A 17,392-nucleotide genomic window follows, 5' to 3' on the forward strand; every position below is an offset into this window, starting at 1 on the left:
AAGTAAGTCAGGCCTACTGATTGCCTCTGTGTTACTAATATTTCGTCTGCACCTCGAATAATTGGAGGTATTACAAGAAACTGTGTTGTCTCTTCATGTAACAGCCGTTGGAGATCATTCAGCATTTCTGATCTAAGCCAATTCGGAGATCATGTCTATTATATGTCCATATTTCAAATCGATTCCAATATTTGCTAAAGATGGCTGTAATTTATTCATCTTCAAAGATCAATCCCAATATTTCATGTCTAGTAAAATATTACCAGACCCAAAATGACGATCAATGGCCCGATAACGCAATTATGTTTAATTGATGCATAATGTCACAAGCATTGTTGCTGGTGTTTGCACCTATCTCACTGACTGTCACTTGTAATTTAGGCCTGACGTTTGCCAAAAATTTTGACTCACATGACTACCTATAGAAACCTTACCCTAATTGTTATGTAACCAATTTACAAGGCTTGCATAGTCATGTTTTTTTTGTCAAACAAAACAAGCCTTTTTGTCAAACCAAATAGCAAAACGTTGTAGAATTTTTGGAATATGCAACAAAATCACTGTTTGAGGAATAAATCGTGCTCTAAATGGTCACTTGTACAAGGGTACCAACAAAAAACAGGCAACTGAATAAAAAGATATAAGAAAAAAATACACAGAGCTCAATTAAGCACCATCAAATTATACAAATATTGTGAAATGTATAAAATTGTAAAATGTTCATTTCGTCATCTCAATTTTGCCTGAAGTTTCAACTTAACTTTGCTCTAATAACAAACAACAAAATGACTCGTAACTAAAAACAAAATGAAATAACCCCACAAAGAAACATTGATTCAGACCAGTTACTCTTGACAGTAAAATTTAAAACAAAATGATGTTCAGGAAAAAAAAAACACGATAGTAACGAATCATCTCAACGTGTCAAATTTCTAAAACTGAAGTCTGATTGGATAAAATTTAGTTGCATATTTTAATTGTTGATACTACTGCTCATGAAATGAAATGAAATGAAATGAAATGAAATGAAATGAAATGAAATGAAATGAAATGAAATGAAATGAAATGAAATGAAATGAAATGAAATGAAATGAAATGAAATGAAATGAAATGAAATGAAATGAAATGAAATGAAATGAAATGTATGTCTTTCATGATGGTACTACATGTGGTGTTCAGTAAAACAGTTAAATTAAAAACATTGAGTGTGATCATGATATTTGTAAATGCACATAGTTCTTTGTAATCAAACAGCATCAGTATTATTACAGGTCTTTTCATTAAAAGAAAAACTCATATTGTGCAGATTTTCGAGGACACAAAATGAGATCTTTTGCTATATGCTCTATATTTCAGTAACATGTTGGAAGAAAACTTTTTTTTGCAGTCAATTTCCTTTTCTGCATGGATCATACAATTATTGAATGTGACCTTTGACCCTTAAATGGGACACGCAATTTCTTTCTATCCTTCCCATTGTTTCTTCCGACGTACATGTTTTATAATGGGATAAAAATGAGTAATTTATTAGTTTGTTCATTCCATTGATAGTGTTTACAAATCTTTGAGACAATTACATAAAACTCCTCAATCACTGAAGCTGATATTGCAGTCATTTTCCAACTGACAACTATGATATAATTTCATACATCCTTTTATCGGCACTTTAAAGAAGCTACTGCAATGTTAGATTCCAGTAAATCATTTTTTTTGCATATTACTTACTATATATCAATTGCTTTTCTTTGGTTTGGCAATTTATTTATATTCTGAGCAATATTTTGATAATTTGTACAGCCATGTTTGGCTATTCACTGCATTTAGTGCGGAGTACATTTAACAGCGTTGGCATCTCTATGGGATGCCGGTGTAAAGGTTTTACACTGATGGTCCTATATAGAAACCACCCAAGTTAAATCTAACACCATTGCAGTATTTATATCATTTTTAATAAACTTTCGGCTATAAATTTGTATAAATGCCTTTGTATCTGTCTATACTGATTACAATGTTGGTCATTGGTTGATAATATGGCACTTTAAAAATATGCATGCCTGGATACGAATGTCAACTTAGCCTCAATGGCTTGGCTATTGGCTTTCCAGCAGGTCTTAATTTGGCTGCTGACTTTCCAGCAAGTCTTGATTTGGCTGTTGACTTTCCAGCAGCTCCTACTGACTTGGCTGTTGGCTTTCCTGCAGGTCTTTTCCAATCATTGCAGCTGTTATTGGGTGCATGTCGTCTTTATGCTGTTTGAAGGTGGCAATAGCCTGGTCACGGGCAACGGCAAATTTGAACAGATCCCTTTTGTAAGAAAACAAGAACCCAAATAAGTGTACTATAAAAGGGATGGTTGTAAATATAATGAAAAATGTTCATCACAACAGAATAATGAATAAAAATAATTCCTAAATACATTTTATTTTGGGTTTGTTTAGGGGGGGGGGGGGGGGGGGGTTCATACACTTTTATCACAGCTTGATTATTTGTAGTCGATCTTAGGCCAAAAAAAAAGTCTCCGATTTCTGGTATGGAACTTGCCCAAAAATAGGTGTGGCGACGCGGCTTTTTTTTTTTTACCTGATTTTTTTTGCCTCAAATGTTGGCTGATGACTGCAAATGGTGCAAGGGCGGATCCAGAACACAATTTTGGGGGGGGGGGGGGCCAAAACATTTTTTGGTCCCCCAAAAAAGTGGGTAAAAAAAATTACGGCGTGGGGTTCTGTGGTGCGATCTGAGGCAATTTCTGACCACTTTAACCAATGTTTTTTTGAGGAAAAGATGGTGGTGTACTCATTGCCTGCCTTTATTGCGATGTCACATAAAAAAAAAAAATTGGTTTCGTTTTGGGGGGGGGGGGGGGCCATGGCCCCTTTGGCCCCCCCCCTGGATCCGCCCTTGAAATGGTGCCCGACTAAACTTAGTGCAAATATATGCGAGTCCAGAGAGGCAACATAAAGCTTATTCTTGATCATAACCCCATCTAAAAACATGTTGAAATTGTGCAGCAGCAGGATTCCAGTCAAACCAGTGAGTTTGGCGGTTTGGAGACATCATCTTTCATTGGAAAAAAACCTTTTTTATTTTGCCGACGCGCATGGCTACGGCGAGGCGCGCGCATACCAGCAACCGGAGACTTTTTTTTTTGGCCTTATGCATTAAAACTTCCATTCAAGTTTCTGTAAAAGGAATGTAATTTGTAATGGGGTTTGAAATAAATATGTATTGTTATTTCTAATTCAAATACATTAAAACAGTTAAAAACAGCCCAACCAATATGATGAACTGATAAAAATGAACTGATATGAGCATTTAAACAAGTAAATATTCAGTCCAAAAATTCCCTCAAAGAAATCTGCCTGAACACATGCTGGCCAAAGTTACAATTATGTCAGAAAAAGAAACCGTTCATTGCACTTACCTGAAAATTGGTCTGGTAAATTTGAGTCGTCCCCACTGGACGGCAAAGTCCAGCGCTTTCTGTGTGACGGGTTCATATCCCGCCCGGATGCATAGACGAAACCAGCGGAATTTGACCTCAGCGTTCCCACTCTCACCCAACCTATAGGTCTTCTCCATAGCTTGGATGTGCTCAGAACTCAATGGCGGCTGAAACCAGAAAAGTACACATCAACAACAAAATTATTGTCATGATTATGAAATTGTGAAGGGCAAAACCCCATATTGGATTAATATTTTCATTCAACAAAACCAACCTCCAGTAGAAGTTGCGAGAGCACTTCGATGACCTGCTTTGAGGTCAGTGACCCGAGGTCATCGCTGGTGAACGAGGTCAGGTCACAGGTCGCCGATCGGCACCATCGCAGGCAAAGCTCAGAGCAACAACTGCTCAATGTTGTGTCAAAACTGTATGGGAAAATGAAGGATCAAAATTGGTTCTTTTATTGAAAAGAATTACTTAACCCATTATGAAAAATGCACACTTTTGTAAAAGTTGGTAAATATAACAAGTGATCTGCGGATCGCACGTGTTGCATTTTTCTGCAGTCGATCCCTATATGTTTTGCATTCTTAAAAAAGAAGATAAATTTTGTGCATTTTTAAATGACGACCCGAAATGACCCCTTGGATGACCTTTGACCTCCAATTTTAGAAGAGCTGTGATGAACCCCCACCCAAGGATCACTCCATCAAAGCGACAGTAAAATCCATCAAATTCTGTAGACAAAGAAACATTTGAAGCCTATTTGAACAATGACCTGTAATGAACCCCTACATGACCTTTGACCTCAGTAATCCGATGAAGCATTGTGTCTTCCCACCCAAGGGTCACTGCATTTAAGTTTCATCAAAATCCAAGAAAGCATGTGAATATCTGTTAATATTTTACAAAACTGTGAATTACATCATTATTAACCTCAGTTGACCTTTGACCTGAAATATATCCCACATTAGCTTTGCTACTCAATGACCCTCGTGTCCAAGTTTTATGGAATTCAGGTGAATAGTAAGGAAACGAGAATAATTCAAAAACCTTAACAAACATACGGGACTATGGTCACACGGACGACTCAATGGGAACGAGTTCTGGGGTAGGAGCATTGTTGTCCTTTTATCCTTTTTTCCCTTGTGGGGTACCATTCCCATTGTACGAGTACCCCACAAGCGGCCATGGTCAGTACTGGTCTATGGGTCTCAAACGTTCCAGCGGATGGACAGTTCTGGGGTAGGAGCATTGTTGTCCTTTTATCCCCATTTCTAAAGATTTCACTTGCGGGGTACCCTAGTTTCTAAAGATTTCACTTGCGGGGTACCTCTAACAATGAACAAGTACCCCACAAAGTGGTCCATGGTAAGTACGGTCATACAGAATTTAGGACTGGTTAAGTGTTTCTGAAAACTTTGTTACACAAAAACTCTTGAAAATGTGATGGTCGAAACAAGTTTTGAGTGTCTTTCTTGCACTGATAAAGTTTTCAAGTAAAGTGAGGAGGTCAATATCTGGTTTGTCAATTTGGGGTTTTTGCCTCAATTACGACAACAGTTTTGTTTTCCCACCATCTCCTCAAAGGAATTGAGGGAACTGAACTTCAGATCAATCTACTTACTCTGGTTTTACAGGCGGCATTCCGGGTTGGAAGAACCAAGCGTCCCAATCCACAACGTCGAATACCGATTGCTGTTGGTTAAAACAAAGATTGCAGCTGCTTACTAACTCAGGAAAAACATGAAGAGAGAGCCAATCTTTCCATTTTGTCAGCCTTCACGCTATTTTTTCTTTTTGGCAATGGAAGTTTTTGCATCTGTGTATTGTCATTGCTTGTCCAAGGGCTTGCGAGAAAAAACCAAATCAATTAGTGACTGTAATCCCCAGGGCTACATTAGATTTGAACCAACCAGCCGACCCCAGCAAGCTTGATTGTTGAGTGGTAAGATGTCTTCGTTAATAGGCAGGAAGTACTGGGTTTGCGTGAAAGTAAGCTTGTGAATTTGTATCGCAATTCACCAATTCTTTTTACCTGATCATGGAAGTATTCATACAGGTAGTCCTTCCACTGCTGAGTGGTGATGCTCTTATACTTGAATTTGTTGATGTAGGACTTCAGGAAAGCTTCAAACTCATCTACCACAAAATAAAATGACAAATTGTAAGTCCTCTTAAAAACTGTATGAGCATCTGTAATTCTTGGACATTCCCATTGCCTCTTCGGATTGTAAATAAAAACAGATCTCGCTGAAAACATATTGACTAGCTAAACTACAACTCTCTTACAATAGAGGTTTTGCATCTAAACAATTATGCATACACATGCGTTTAACTATCTGTACTTGTTATACCTCTGTCTTGAATACTGTATTTTCATTGGCCCAGAACGATCACGTGTTAAGTTTCTAAAAAGTCATGGCACACTCCCTGTGGGATATCACGTACGGTGTGAAATGCTTGTATCGTTGGTACCCCCGCTATTTTCACCATGTTTTCACACGTGTGGGAGCAGCGAACTAGCAGACGATCAGCTGTTTCAAGCACGCGACATGCACGTGGGTCGACGTTCGATTGTCATGATTGTTGTGTTTACTGAAGCTTGTTTTCGTGATTTTTACATCAAAATCCAAAGAATCCAAGACAGAGGTTCGCCTCGGGTGCTATGCGCCCCTCTGGTGTTCAAAACGTCACATCCCACATCACAGCAGTCAACAATTGTTAACTGTTATCTGCCATTCCACTGTTTCGCTTCACAATAACCCCAAAATGACAACCTCCAATGAAAGCCTCGTATCTGCGGCTAATCTTGCTGTGAAACATGGACGAATGGCACATACATGTTCAGCAATTTATCCTCTTTCAATCAAAATTATACATGATTGAATAAATCAACAGCAAACTTAAGTTTGCCATACTGATATATCACAGCGATATATTTGTAAAGCAATATTAGGTTTTTCCCTTCACTGACGTATAAACACTGTATACTCAGTGTGTGACCTCCCGAGTGAAAGTTGGAAAAAATCACTCGGGCGGGACTCGAACCCACTATATCCTGCTTTCTAGTGCAGACGTCTTACCACTCGACCACCAAACTTACGGGATCGGTTAGCTGGTTCGAATCTGATGTACAAAGCAGCGGGTACCGCATTTAACTATTTATTTAAGACGGAATTTTGCATCGGGGTGATGTAAATCAATATTTGGTTTTGCCCTTCATCGACATCACCCCGACGCAAAATTCCATCTTACGGATATATTTGTACTGCGTACATGGGTAGAAGATATAATGAGTCGCATATGACATCACAAGACCTCATAAACTGATGCCATTTCCAGTGCACTAACTGTAACCATTCTCATGCAAAAGCTCTCTACTGTACAGTCACCATTACCATTATTGCCAACCAGCGTCTCCAGGTAAAACAGCAACGTGGATCCCTTCTCGTAAGGTATACTGGAGAATGCATCATCAGGGTCCACGTCCTTCAGACTGGGTATGAGATGGGTGAAGGGGTGGGTGGCGCCGTACCTATCCACCTGGGTCAAGAATGTAGACAACTTTAGATCATCAAAACAAAACCATAGATTGTAGTGATTCATGTTGCTTTTCCATATGATGCGCATTTTTAGTGTCCACTGTACATCTAAGGCCGATTCTAAACTGCAGGACTATTGCACACAAAAGGGACTGTAAAGTTACATATGGGAAATGTGACCTTGAGTTAATGAAAGCAAAAATTATTTAAAATAATTCATGAAACCATTAAGAAATAATTTGCTCTCCACTGAACCTTGTATGACTTATCCACATTCAAGTTATCAAATAAACTTGAAAATTTCCAAATTCACTTACAGCATTTTGTAGGTCTTTCCATCCGCCTGCAAAGGATAAAAATAATAAATGATTTTGTGAAGTCCCCCTAATACCTATTGCCTCAAAGTGTCTCAGCTTCCCTCTGTGTCGCCAGACATATACCCACATACCTCTCCCCGAACCACCCCGACACCACACCCCTTATTACCCCAAATCATACCCTCTTGAAGTCCCCCTTACCTATTGCCTCAAAGAGTCTCAGCTTCCCTCAGTGTCGCCAGCCATGCACCCACTTACCCCTCCCCAAACCACCCCCCACCACACCCCTCATTACCCCAAATCATACCCCGTGAAGTCCCCTCACCTATTGCCTCAAAGTGCCTCTGTTTCTCCCCGTGCATCCTGCCGGCGATCTTCCTCTCTGCAAAGACAGTGAATCCTTCGTTCAGCCAGAAATGTTCCCAGCTGCAGTTGGTGACCAGGTTGCCTGTCCAGCTATGGCTGATCTCATGGGCAACAACCTGAGACAAACAGTTCCAAACAAGAAGGGGTTCAGTCTTGGTCCGAGATTGGATTTTGTTCGCCTAATCCAGCCAGCAGCTTAAAGCTTTAGTCCATCAATTGCAGCCTTCCGAAAAAGTAACGGGCGTATTATTGTTGAAAAACATACTTGGTTGAAAGATAGTTAGTAGACTAAACTCCCTGTGAAATTAATCTTTCTGGCAAGCTATCATTTTGAAGTAATCAACGAAAGAAGGCCTTTTCAACGGTGCGTCTTAAGATGCACCATAGGAAAATTTAAATTAGTAGTTCGTTTTGTTATTCGGCGCAGCGTGCGCGCAAGCATTGGCACGACGCACAGGCGCGCGCGGTTGCTATAATTTGTCGGATCAGTGCGCGACATCGCGTATAGCTGCAATTCAAAACAATTCAAAACATGATTCAGCAACTTTTGATTTGAAATTGAGATCCTAGAATGCTGTTTTTCTCGGAATATACAGCTGAAGCTGAACTGAAACTTCATCAGGTTAGTTGTTCAGTATCCTTCATTAGATTTTAAACACTTTTGTTGCTTCAAACGAACAAAATGCACAAATTACAAATGATGGACTATATCTTTAAGGTGCAACAGGGGTAGGTGCTATTAATACGGCAAATAGGTGATGGGATTGTGCCTTTGATGATACAAGCATGGCATTTGGCACACAGTCAGATTATGTCATGAGGAAGATATTTGGCTAAAGGGCCGTCGCAGTTTTGTCCTTTGAAGAAAAATAGCTAGAATAACAAGCAATGGCAGCCATATTGAACATTTTCAAAATTACTTGTAGTTCTACCAATATTTTTTTCAAAGGACAAATCTGTGATGGCCCTATAGCCAAATATCTTTGTCTAAATTGTTCAAAAAATGTATATGTCCAGACTATGTAGGTGCATTAACCCCAGCCCCGCATTTCAATGGACCAACTGGCCTTGATGACCATCTGGTCCTTGACTCACTGACCACAAGACTTTCTTGGTAGTTAAAGGTATCAACCGTTTAACCTGCATCCATAATATCTCAACCTTATTGCAAGGAGTGCGTTCGATTACTTGCCCCGCACTTACTCGCGCAAGTGCGACAGCGTTCGATTTACCTCTCCCGTGACTTCTTGCGCTTACTCGAGCCTGGCCCAAGTAACCGACTCGCCGAGCCGGTTGCATGGGTAAGTATCCCATAAGGCCATGCAATTAACATGGCTGCCAATGTGACGTCCGGCGGGCACCTCAGGCCGTGTCCGAAAACGGGCTTCCAAACTACGGCTACCCTTGTCAGCGCATCGCTGCGTATTTTCAATGGGCCTGGGCCTAGACCTAGCTCTAGACAGTTGATTCGGATGCAGCTTGTGTCATGTCAAAGTTCAACTTTCCAGCTCTTGCACGAAACTTTACCCGAAACCGTTCGTTTATTTAGCTCCACTGCGCATGTCAGTCATCACGCGAGGAGCCAGGCGCGAGTAAGCTGGGGGGAAGTAATCGAACGCACTCAATGTGTACGTCTAACAACTGTACTCACATTTGCCAAAGATCTGTCACCCGCCTGTTCAAGACAAAAATCAAACATTTATTAGTTAACAATATTATTGTTATGATCATCCACACCGTACACATGATGCAAAATGAGACAGAATCAGTCCTTTTATCATTAGAATGGGAACCTGGCCTTGTGAATCAAGCAAGGCAATAGCTCCAGGCTGTAAGTTGGTTTCTCATGGCGAAAATCTGCCTTCCGAATCAGGTATCTGAGGGCAGAGTGAGTTACTTTGTAACTCTTTTTTCCTAATCAAGGGCCTATTTATGTGTGTAGTCCCTCTAGAGCCCATATCCACCACCCCACAAAGAGTACTGATAACAGGTAATTTCATTGAGCTGTCATTGGATGTGCACTGAATGTATGTGCATTAACCATAATGTAAACCATAATGCCTTGCATTTCCTTTCCAAGACGTTACAAAATAGATAAGCAATGACACGTGGCCTTAGATAAAGGAGGCGAGTACAAGCAAACTAAGCAGTGTTGTAGTCGAGTCAATCATAATTCCCAACAAGTCCACAAGTCGTCTCGGCTTAAGTTATTCAAATCAACAGTAGTAAAGGCAGTACAGTAGAACGTCACTATAAGGAACACGACAGGGTCCATAAAAAATGTTCCTTATAATGGTCGTTCGTTTTTTACTATTTCGGAAGCCAAATGGGCGTTCTTTATAGCCAAATGTTTGTTTAGTAAAAGGTAAAGGGGATGAACCTGTGTTTACAGGAACAGAGTGCCCATCTCTCTTTTGAAGCGATTGGGCCAGACTCAATGTAATGCTGCTACTGTACATGGGGGGATTGCCACACCTCCTCCACAGCGAGTCTGTTACCTTCCCAGCATTGAATAATGCCGGTACCCATTTAACACCTGGGTTGAGAAGAGTAATTGAGGTAAAGCACCTTACTCAAGGACACCGATGGCCACGGCGGGGCTCGAACCTACAATCCCACGATCATGGGGCCTGTGCTCTACCGCTAGACCACACGTGCCCTCGTTTGTTTAGTGGTGTTTGTTATAGTGACGCTTCACTGTACTTTCTTACTTTTCAACATCTGTTACTTGTGATAAGACTTGCGAAATGACTTTTACTTTTGATCCGACTTGATTTACTTCGTGATCGACTCGAATACAACACTGTAGTTGATTTAGTCAAGCACTGAAAACTCACCAACAGTGTCGCCGTGACAAAAGTAAGGCAAGGGTTTTCCATCCCGCCATAGGGGAAGGATGGAGGAAGAATCAAGAGATCATACTGCCCCCAGACGTAGGGACCAAGAAGATTTTCTGCGGTCTGCAACATCTGCTCAGTCTGTTAAGAAATTTATAGTGTGTGCCAAAAAAAAAATATCTTAATCAAAAGGTTTTATAGTCAAGTACCGAAAACTCACCAAAAGTGTTGGCGTGACAAAAGTAAGGCAAGGATGCTCCATCCCTCCACAGGGGAAGGACGGGGGCAGGATCAGGAGATCATACTGCCCCCAGACGTACGGGCCAAGGAGATCCTCAGCTATCAGCAACATCTGCTCAGTCTGTCAAGAGATCGATAGTTATACAGAGAAGGTAGCGAAGAGGTCTCTCTTCATTGCATCTGATGAAGTAGCTGTAGCTACGTAAGCTTAGCCATATTTTTACTTTTAGTAAGTCTTTAAAGTGCTACCTTCTCTGTATAACCGTATCTAGCAGGCTAACACGGCTGTATACAGGATGTCCCAAATATAATTGTGCAAGTAGATATCTTTTAATTCTCAAAAACTCTTAGGTATGTATGAATATGATTTTCAGCTTGCCAAAGAGATTCGACAATATAGAACACTTTGCCTATGACAAACCAGTACTTTGACACAGTGCGGTGGACAATCCATGAATACACAAATCCGTATTTCCTGAATTCTCATTGATCAATTCACCAAAACGGAATGCTAAGAGACCAGGTATACCCAGTGCAACTTACTTCAGCAAATTCATAAGCGCCTTGATCAATGTTTTCCTTCTCAGACCAGACTTTGGAGCGAGGACCAATTGTCCTGACAAATGTAACAGAGAGAGAGACAATGGTCAATATCATTGGAATTAATATAAAGATTCAGCAATGGAGTACTTCTATCCCCATACACAGGATGCTTGTCCATTGCAGGCACATTTTTTACCAAATGTCAATATTAATTTGGGCACACCACATGGCCAGTAGCTGGACTCGAACCCCTGACCCTGTGATCAAAAGTCCTAGCCACTCGGTCATACTTTCCTTTAATATATTCAATATAATATTGCAATAAATATGTACAAAAAAAAAAAATTAAACTGTAAACATAAATCGAAATTCCTTTTGAATATTGAGATGTTCCCTTTTCACGCTCTTTCTGCTGGGAAAACATGAAGACTTCAGGCCTATCGTCTCGCGTACCCGTGTTGAAATAAACACAGACCCACCATGAGCAGGGTTTACAAGGCACACTGTTCACACTTAACTGGTTTGTACATGTGCCAGATGTAGAGGTTTAGATTTTCTACGCAGGTAGAGCCTCTGAACCTAGGTAGTCCCCACCAGGGTTGAATTTAACCTGTGTAGAGCGCTAGACCCGTGAAGAAGCCAAATTGGATTCTTGCTGGTGTGAAGGATTCCTGAAATCTTTGGGTTGTCCTTGATCCAATGCAGAGATGTTAAATAAACAGGGCCTCTTCGAGCACAATGCAATATTCCCCTTCTCAGTCCAGTTTCCACTGCATACATACCTGCTCTCTAATAGGCCAACCACAATAGCGATGAGATAGGATGGTATCGGTACAGTCTGCTGAAAGATGTACGTCTTCTTGGAGGCATCGGTAGGGCAGGGCTCCTCCCCTTGCCCGACGGCACTCATCAGAGCAACCAGCTCCATGGGTACTGTCACCTGTACCAATATTATAGAGTCATGAATATTCAGAGTTACTGAGGATTATGGATCAGTAGGGCAGGGCCCCTCCCCTTGCCTAAATGCACTCATCAGGGCAACCAGATCAAATGGTGCCGTCACCTGTAACAAAAGGAGGGTCATGAATATTCAGCGTTTCTGAGGAATAATTAGCGATCAGTAGGGCAGGGCTCCTCCACTTGCCTTACTTCACTCATAGGGCAGCCAGATCTCTGGGTACGGTCAACTGTATCCATTGAACAGTTATGAATATATACGGTTATGAATAATTAGAGTTACTGAGGAATAATTAAGCATCAGTAGGGCAGGGGTCCTCCACTTGTCTAAAGGCACTCAATCAAGGCAAAGAGATCTCTGGGTACGTCAAAAGTATCAATTGAACAATTATGAATATTCAGGATGAGTATTCAGTTACTGAGGAATAATTAAGCTTAGTGGGGCAGGGAAGGGCTCCTCCCTTGCCTACTTGTTATAGCAACCAAATCTCTAGGTACTGCCACCTGTAGCAATTAGATAGTTATGAATATTCAGAGTTTTAAATATTCAGAGTTACTGAGGAATAATTAAGCATCAATAGGGCAGGGCTCCTCCCCTTTCTCTTCCTCAATATTTATGACTTACAGTCTGCGAGGGGAGAATGCAAATTAAACAGGCAGTACCTTTGGATTAACCCCGGCATTCTACGGGGTTTTACCGGTTACTTTTGGGGTTTAAAGGCAGAAATGTCAATGGAAACAAATGTGGACTGACCTTGGCCTGGTATGGTACCTTGACTCCCGGTGTGTCCTGACAAGGAACCATGCTGCGTGCATGTATAGCCTGCAGAAAATGTCAAACAAAAAAACCAAAAAGATTAATACCTCCTTTTACATAAATGTTTACTTGCTGTCTTTTAATATAACATTTCACCATTTTTTAAAAGCACCACAATGGGGGACTTTTGAGGCATTGGTGCGTCATTTTGAGCATGCACGCTTCGGCTTTAACATAACGTAAACAATTGAAGAGGACCAGTGTGTTTGCTGCCACCAATGTCTCAAAAGTCTCCCAGTACTCAAAGGTTTTCCTATGCCATGACCACAGATTACGATTTACAACATTTTATAACATAGCACATGTATGTGTCAAAAGAATATGACGTCTCATCCAACACGCATCCTTTATGTGATTTTTTAAAGCCTTTTAGGGAAAATACAACATTTGCAAACATCAATAAATAAAACTACCAAATCATTTTGAAATACCTTGCTGGACTGTTAGTGAATGACAGTGTAAAGCATCCTGTAAAATCATGGCACCTGGTATACTGTCATTTTCAAGAAAAGTGGTATTTTTGTATCAATTTCCAACGCTGATCGGCTGATCAACATTGGAAAAAACTGGCTTATTTTCAAATACTGGCCCCAATTGACCATCGCACTTGTTTGCAATCGATTACACACCTATGAACGGGTACAAGCCAGCTAGACTGGTTCCCTGACCTTACAATTCCCCAATATATGTAAACTGCTCTGTTTCTTTTTAAATGGAGTCAGGGAACCAGACTACAGGAAAATGATTGTTTTTCTTGGTTTTTATAGCATTTTCAAACCCAAAACCTCAAAAAAGTCAGTGTAACTATATTTGCTATATATTTCCAACCCCCCAATTCCATCCAATTCTGAAAATTACAGCAAAAGCAAATGATGTATATTCCCTTTAACCTTTCATTCTTGTTACGCACAGGTGTCACCGGACCACTTTGTATCTGGGTGGTGACCAATTACCTGGCACTGGCTGAAGAGATATGGATATTTCTTGCCAGCGGTTTGTGATGGTTTCAACCATTGTAGGGCCGAGGCGCTAGGGGAAGTCTCGTAAGAAATCCTTACACGTAGCTCTGCTCCCCTAAAAAATGATCAGAAGAGAATTTCGTTGTAATTTGCGATGACATACAGCAATGTAAAAAAAAAAAATCTGACAGGTTTTTATGAACTGACAAACGTCACCTCTTCGGATATGTGAAAACAATGAAATATTTAACGTTTTGCCCATTTCACATTAGGAATTAATGTAATTCAAAGCAATATCACTGCAAAACATTTTGTTATATTTGACTTGAGTCAAAAAACGACATTGACTTGTAAGTAAAAAAAATGGAAAATTTGTTTTTGGTTTTGGTTACGTTTTTCATGCCCCAGGGTGGGGATTTTGGTCACTCAAATTACATTGTTACCATTGGCATACTACATGGAAAGGCAATCACTAGTCCACCCCACGTATGTATGTCGGGGCATGGTCAGGGATTGTCACTTAAATTTTTCTCGAGGGGTGGGGATTTTGTCACTTCAAAAGTGACAATCCCCACGTCTTGGGTGGGGCAGCCCGAGGGGGGGGGGGGGAAGAGAGGGGGGAGGGATGGGGGAGACTTGTAACTCAACCCTAACCCACCTCACTCCTCCAAAATCCTCCTGGCGGTTTTGGAGGATTCTAGAGGATTGAGGATGAATGGTGATTGAATCAAATGAGGATTCTGGAGGATTGAGGATGAATGGTGATTGAAGCACATGAGGATTTTGGAGGATTGAGGATGAATGGTGATTGAAGCACAAGAGGATTTTGGAGGATTGAGGATGAATGCATTTTGAGGCAGGACTGTCTGATGATTTTGAAGGATTTGGCGTTGGTTATCCTTCATTTAAACACGAGTGGAAAGTTTTGGGATGAGGAGGATTTTGGAGGATTGAGGATGAATGCATTTTGAGGCAGGACTGTCTGACAATTTTGAAAAATTTAGGCGGAGTTGCAAAATTTTGGAAAATTTTGGAGGATTTTGGAGGATTGAGGATGGTTGTAAGCAACAAGGGCCGAGGGGGTTAGGGCTAAAATGTCCATAGGTAAAGCTTTAAATGGTGATGCTTTTTTGGTAAAAACACACAATTTAATATCAGAGAAAACAATATAATCCAAGTATTACTCATTCTCACCATTTTCAATGGCACATCACATGGAAACAATCATGTTGACATCTGCCTATGTGTTGTTTATCTTTATGAGTTCATAAAACACGGTATATAAGATTTTACCACTTACTTGTTCTGTGCCCTGGATGGCAATTTGATGTGGAGTGCAGTTCCTATTGCCTTGTTTGGCTCAGCTAGATGAAAGGCCAACTTTTCACCAGATGTCTCGTCACAAACGCTAAATATTTCAAGGTTGCTTGTGTCCAGCACCTGCACTGACCAATATCGACAAGGAGCCAAGACATTAGTCACTGCCCTCTTCCAATAAAAAGACGACTATATTTTAAAAGAATTGAACCAGAGAATGTTTTCAAATCGATGCTGTAGTCTGCTAATGATCCATTTCCCACCCAGCATTTTAAAGCTATAGTCCATCATTTGTAATTAGTGCATTTTGTTCGTTTGAAGCAACAAAAGTGTTCAAAATCCAATGAAGGATACTGAGCAACTAACCTGATGAAGTTTCAGCTAAGCTTCAGCTGTACATTCCGAGAAAAACAGCATTCTAAGAACTCAATTTCAAATCAAAAGTTACTGAATCATGTTTTGAATTGTTTTGAATTGCAGCTATACGCGACGTCGCGCACTGATCCGACGAATTACAACAACCGCGCGCGCGTGTGCGTCGTTCCAATACTTGTGTGCGCTGCGCTGAATAACAAAACGAACTACTAATTTAAATTTTCCTATGGTGCTTCTTAAGAATCACCGTTGGAAATGCCTTCTTTCGTTGATTACTTCAAAATGACAGCTTCCCAGAAAGAATAATTTCACAGGGAGTTTAGTTCCCTTACTATCTTTCAACCAAATTTGTTTTTTAACAATAATTACGCCAGTTACTTTTCGGATGGCTGCAAATGATGGACTATAGCTTTAAGATTTAGAGAGCATCTCTGTCTGTGGTCACGTACAGCTTGAGAAACTCCAGCTTATAACATGCTCATCAGGAATTCACGTGTAACGCTGGAGACATAACTATGACGTGACAGTGTGGTCGTAAGAGACCCTTCCAGAATTTAAACTCAAATTCAAAGGCAACATTTATTTCCATACTTTCCATAAAAAAGTCAAATTAAGTTTTCAAATAAAAAGAAGGTAATTGTATAAATTAAATAAATTATAATACGTCAACGGGTGTGAAATAACAAAAAATCGAGGGCGGTATAAAGAGTGAATGGGCATGAAGCAAATTGTGATCAATAGAGGGCGCTGTAGAGAGTGAATTATTGACGTTGAATTATAGTCTGTAGAATGTATACCGATCTAAAACCAACCCAAACCTACCCACTCATTCCGTCTTGGATGCGTGGATGCGTGGTGGATGGGCATGAAGTCATCAATAGAGGGCGCTTTATTTACCCCAGGACCCTCTACTGTATTTACCCCAGGACCCACTACTTTATTTCCCTATCTAAAACCAACCCCAACCTACCCACTCGCTCCGTCTTGGATGTGTGGATGCGGGGTGGGCATGAAGTAAATTTTAATCAATAGAGGGCGCTTTAATGGATGCCTCGATGCGCGGATGTGCGGTGGGCATGAAGTAAATTTTAATCAATAGAGGGCGCTTTATTTGATGTCTGGATGCAAGCATGCACAGATGCAGAGTGGGCATTATGTGAATTTTAATCAATAGAGGGCGCTATAGAAAACCGACCGCGCATCCACGCAGCCATGGATGCACGGATATATTACTAATGAGTAATGGAGTGGCCCTGTATTCTATAGTTGTACCGAGGCCCCCCCCCCCCCCTCAACTTTGGTGAAACTGCCGGCCAGTCGGATAGTGCGCATGATGCTTTTGTTTACCCCGCCCGCCCTCATGCCATGACTTAAGTTAAACCACTTCGGGGCGGCCCCTCATACACTAATCACACAGCCTGCTGTACGAAATAGTGTCCGGAAATTGGGCAACAAGTAAAGCCATGAAATCCCTACTTCTCACCAAATATGACACGTCATCGCTGAGAATCCGTAGATCTAGCTGGACGGAGCCACTCAGCTTTCTTTCGGTGAAATTTACGTCCCATAAAAGGCTCAAGTTGGTTGTAATGATACGCTGAGGCTCGGAAAATGAGCACGCATCCCTCGTAGAAGCTGCCATTTTGTACAAGACAAATCACATGCAGGGTGAAAGGT

The 17,392-nt window shown here is 40.9% G+C and overlaps 1 protein-coding gene across 2 annotated transcripts; it reads right to left on the reverse strand.

Annotated features, from left to right (window-relative positions):
* Positions 1–831: 831 nt before the first annotated feature.
* LOC119732263 (leukotriene A-4 hydrolase-like) lies at positions 832–17,392 on the reverse strand. Of its 2 annotated transcripts, none has more exons than XM_038205716.1 (16): positions 17,199–17,392; positions 15,324–15,463; positions 14,018–14,138; positions 13,002–13,070; positions 12,073–12,230; positions 11,291–11,363; positions 10,728–10,868; positions 9,322–9,345; positions 7,630–7,786; positions 7,305–7,330; positions 6,844–6,988; positions 5,481–5,584; positions 5,070–5,140; positions 3,717–3,867; positions 3,422–3,609; positions 832–2,304 (listed from the first exon to the last, which is right to left on the reverse strand). In XM_038205716.1, the coding sequence occupies exons 1-16, from the start codon at positions 17,355–17,357 to the stop codon at positions 2,172–2,174; spliced, it is 1,860 nt and encodes a 619-aa protein (XP_038061644.1). In that variant the 5' UTR covers positions 17,358–17,392; the 3' UTR covers positions 832–2,171. The 2 variants fall into 2 exon arrangements, with proteins under 2 accessions (XP_038061644.1, XP_038061643.1); XM_038205715.1 differs by lacking the exon at positions 10,728–10,868 and adding an exon at positions 10,508–10,648 and having other exon boundaries at positions 17,199–17,390.

Source organism: Patiria miniata, unplaced genomic scaffold (assembly GCF_015706575.1).
Source record: "Patiria miniata isolate m_02_andy unplaced genomic scaffold, ASM1570657v1 HiC_scaffold_24, whole genome shotgun sequence".
Classification (NCBI taxonomy): Eukaryota; Metazoa; Echinodermata; class Asteroidea; order Valvatida; family Asterinidae; genus Patiria; species Patiria miniata.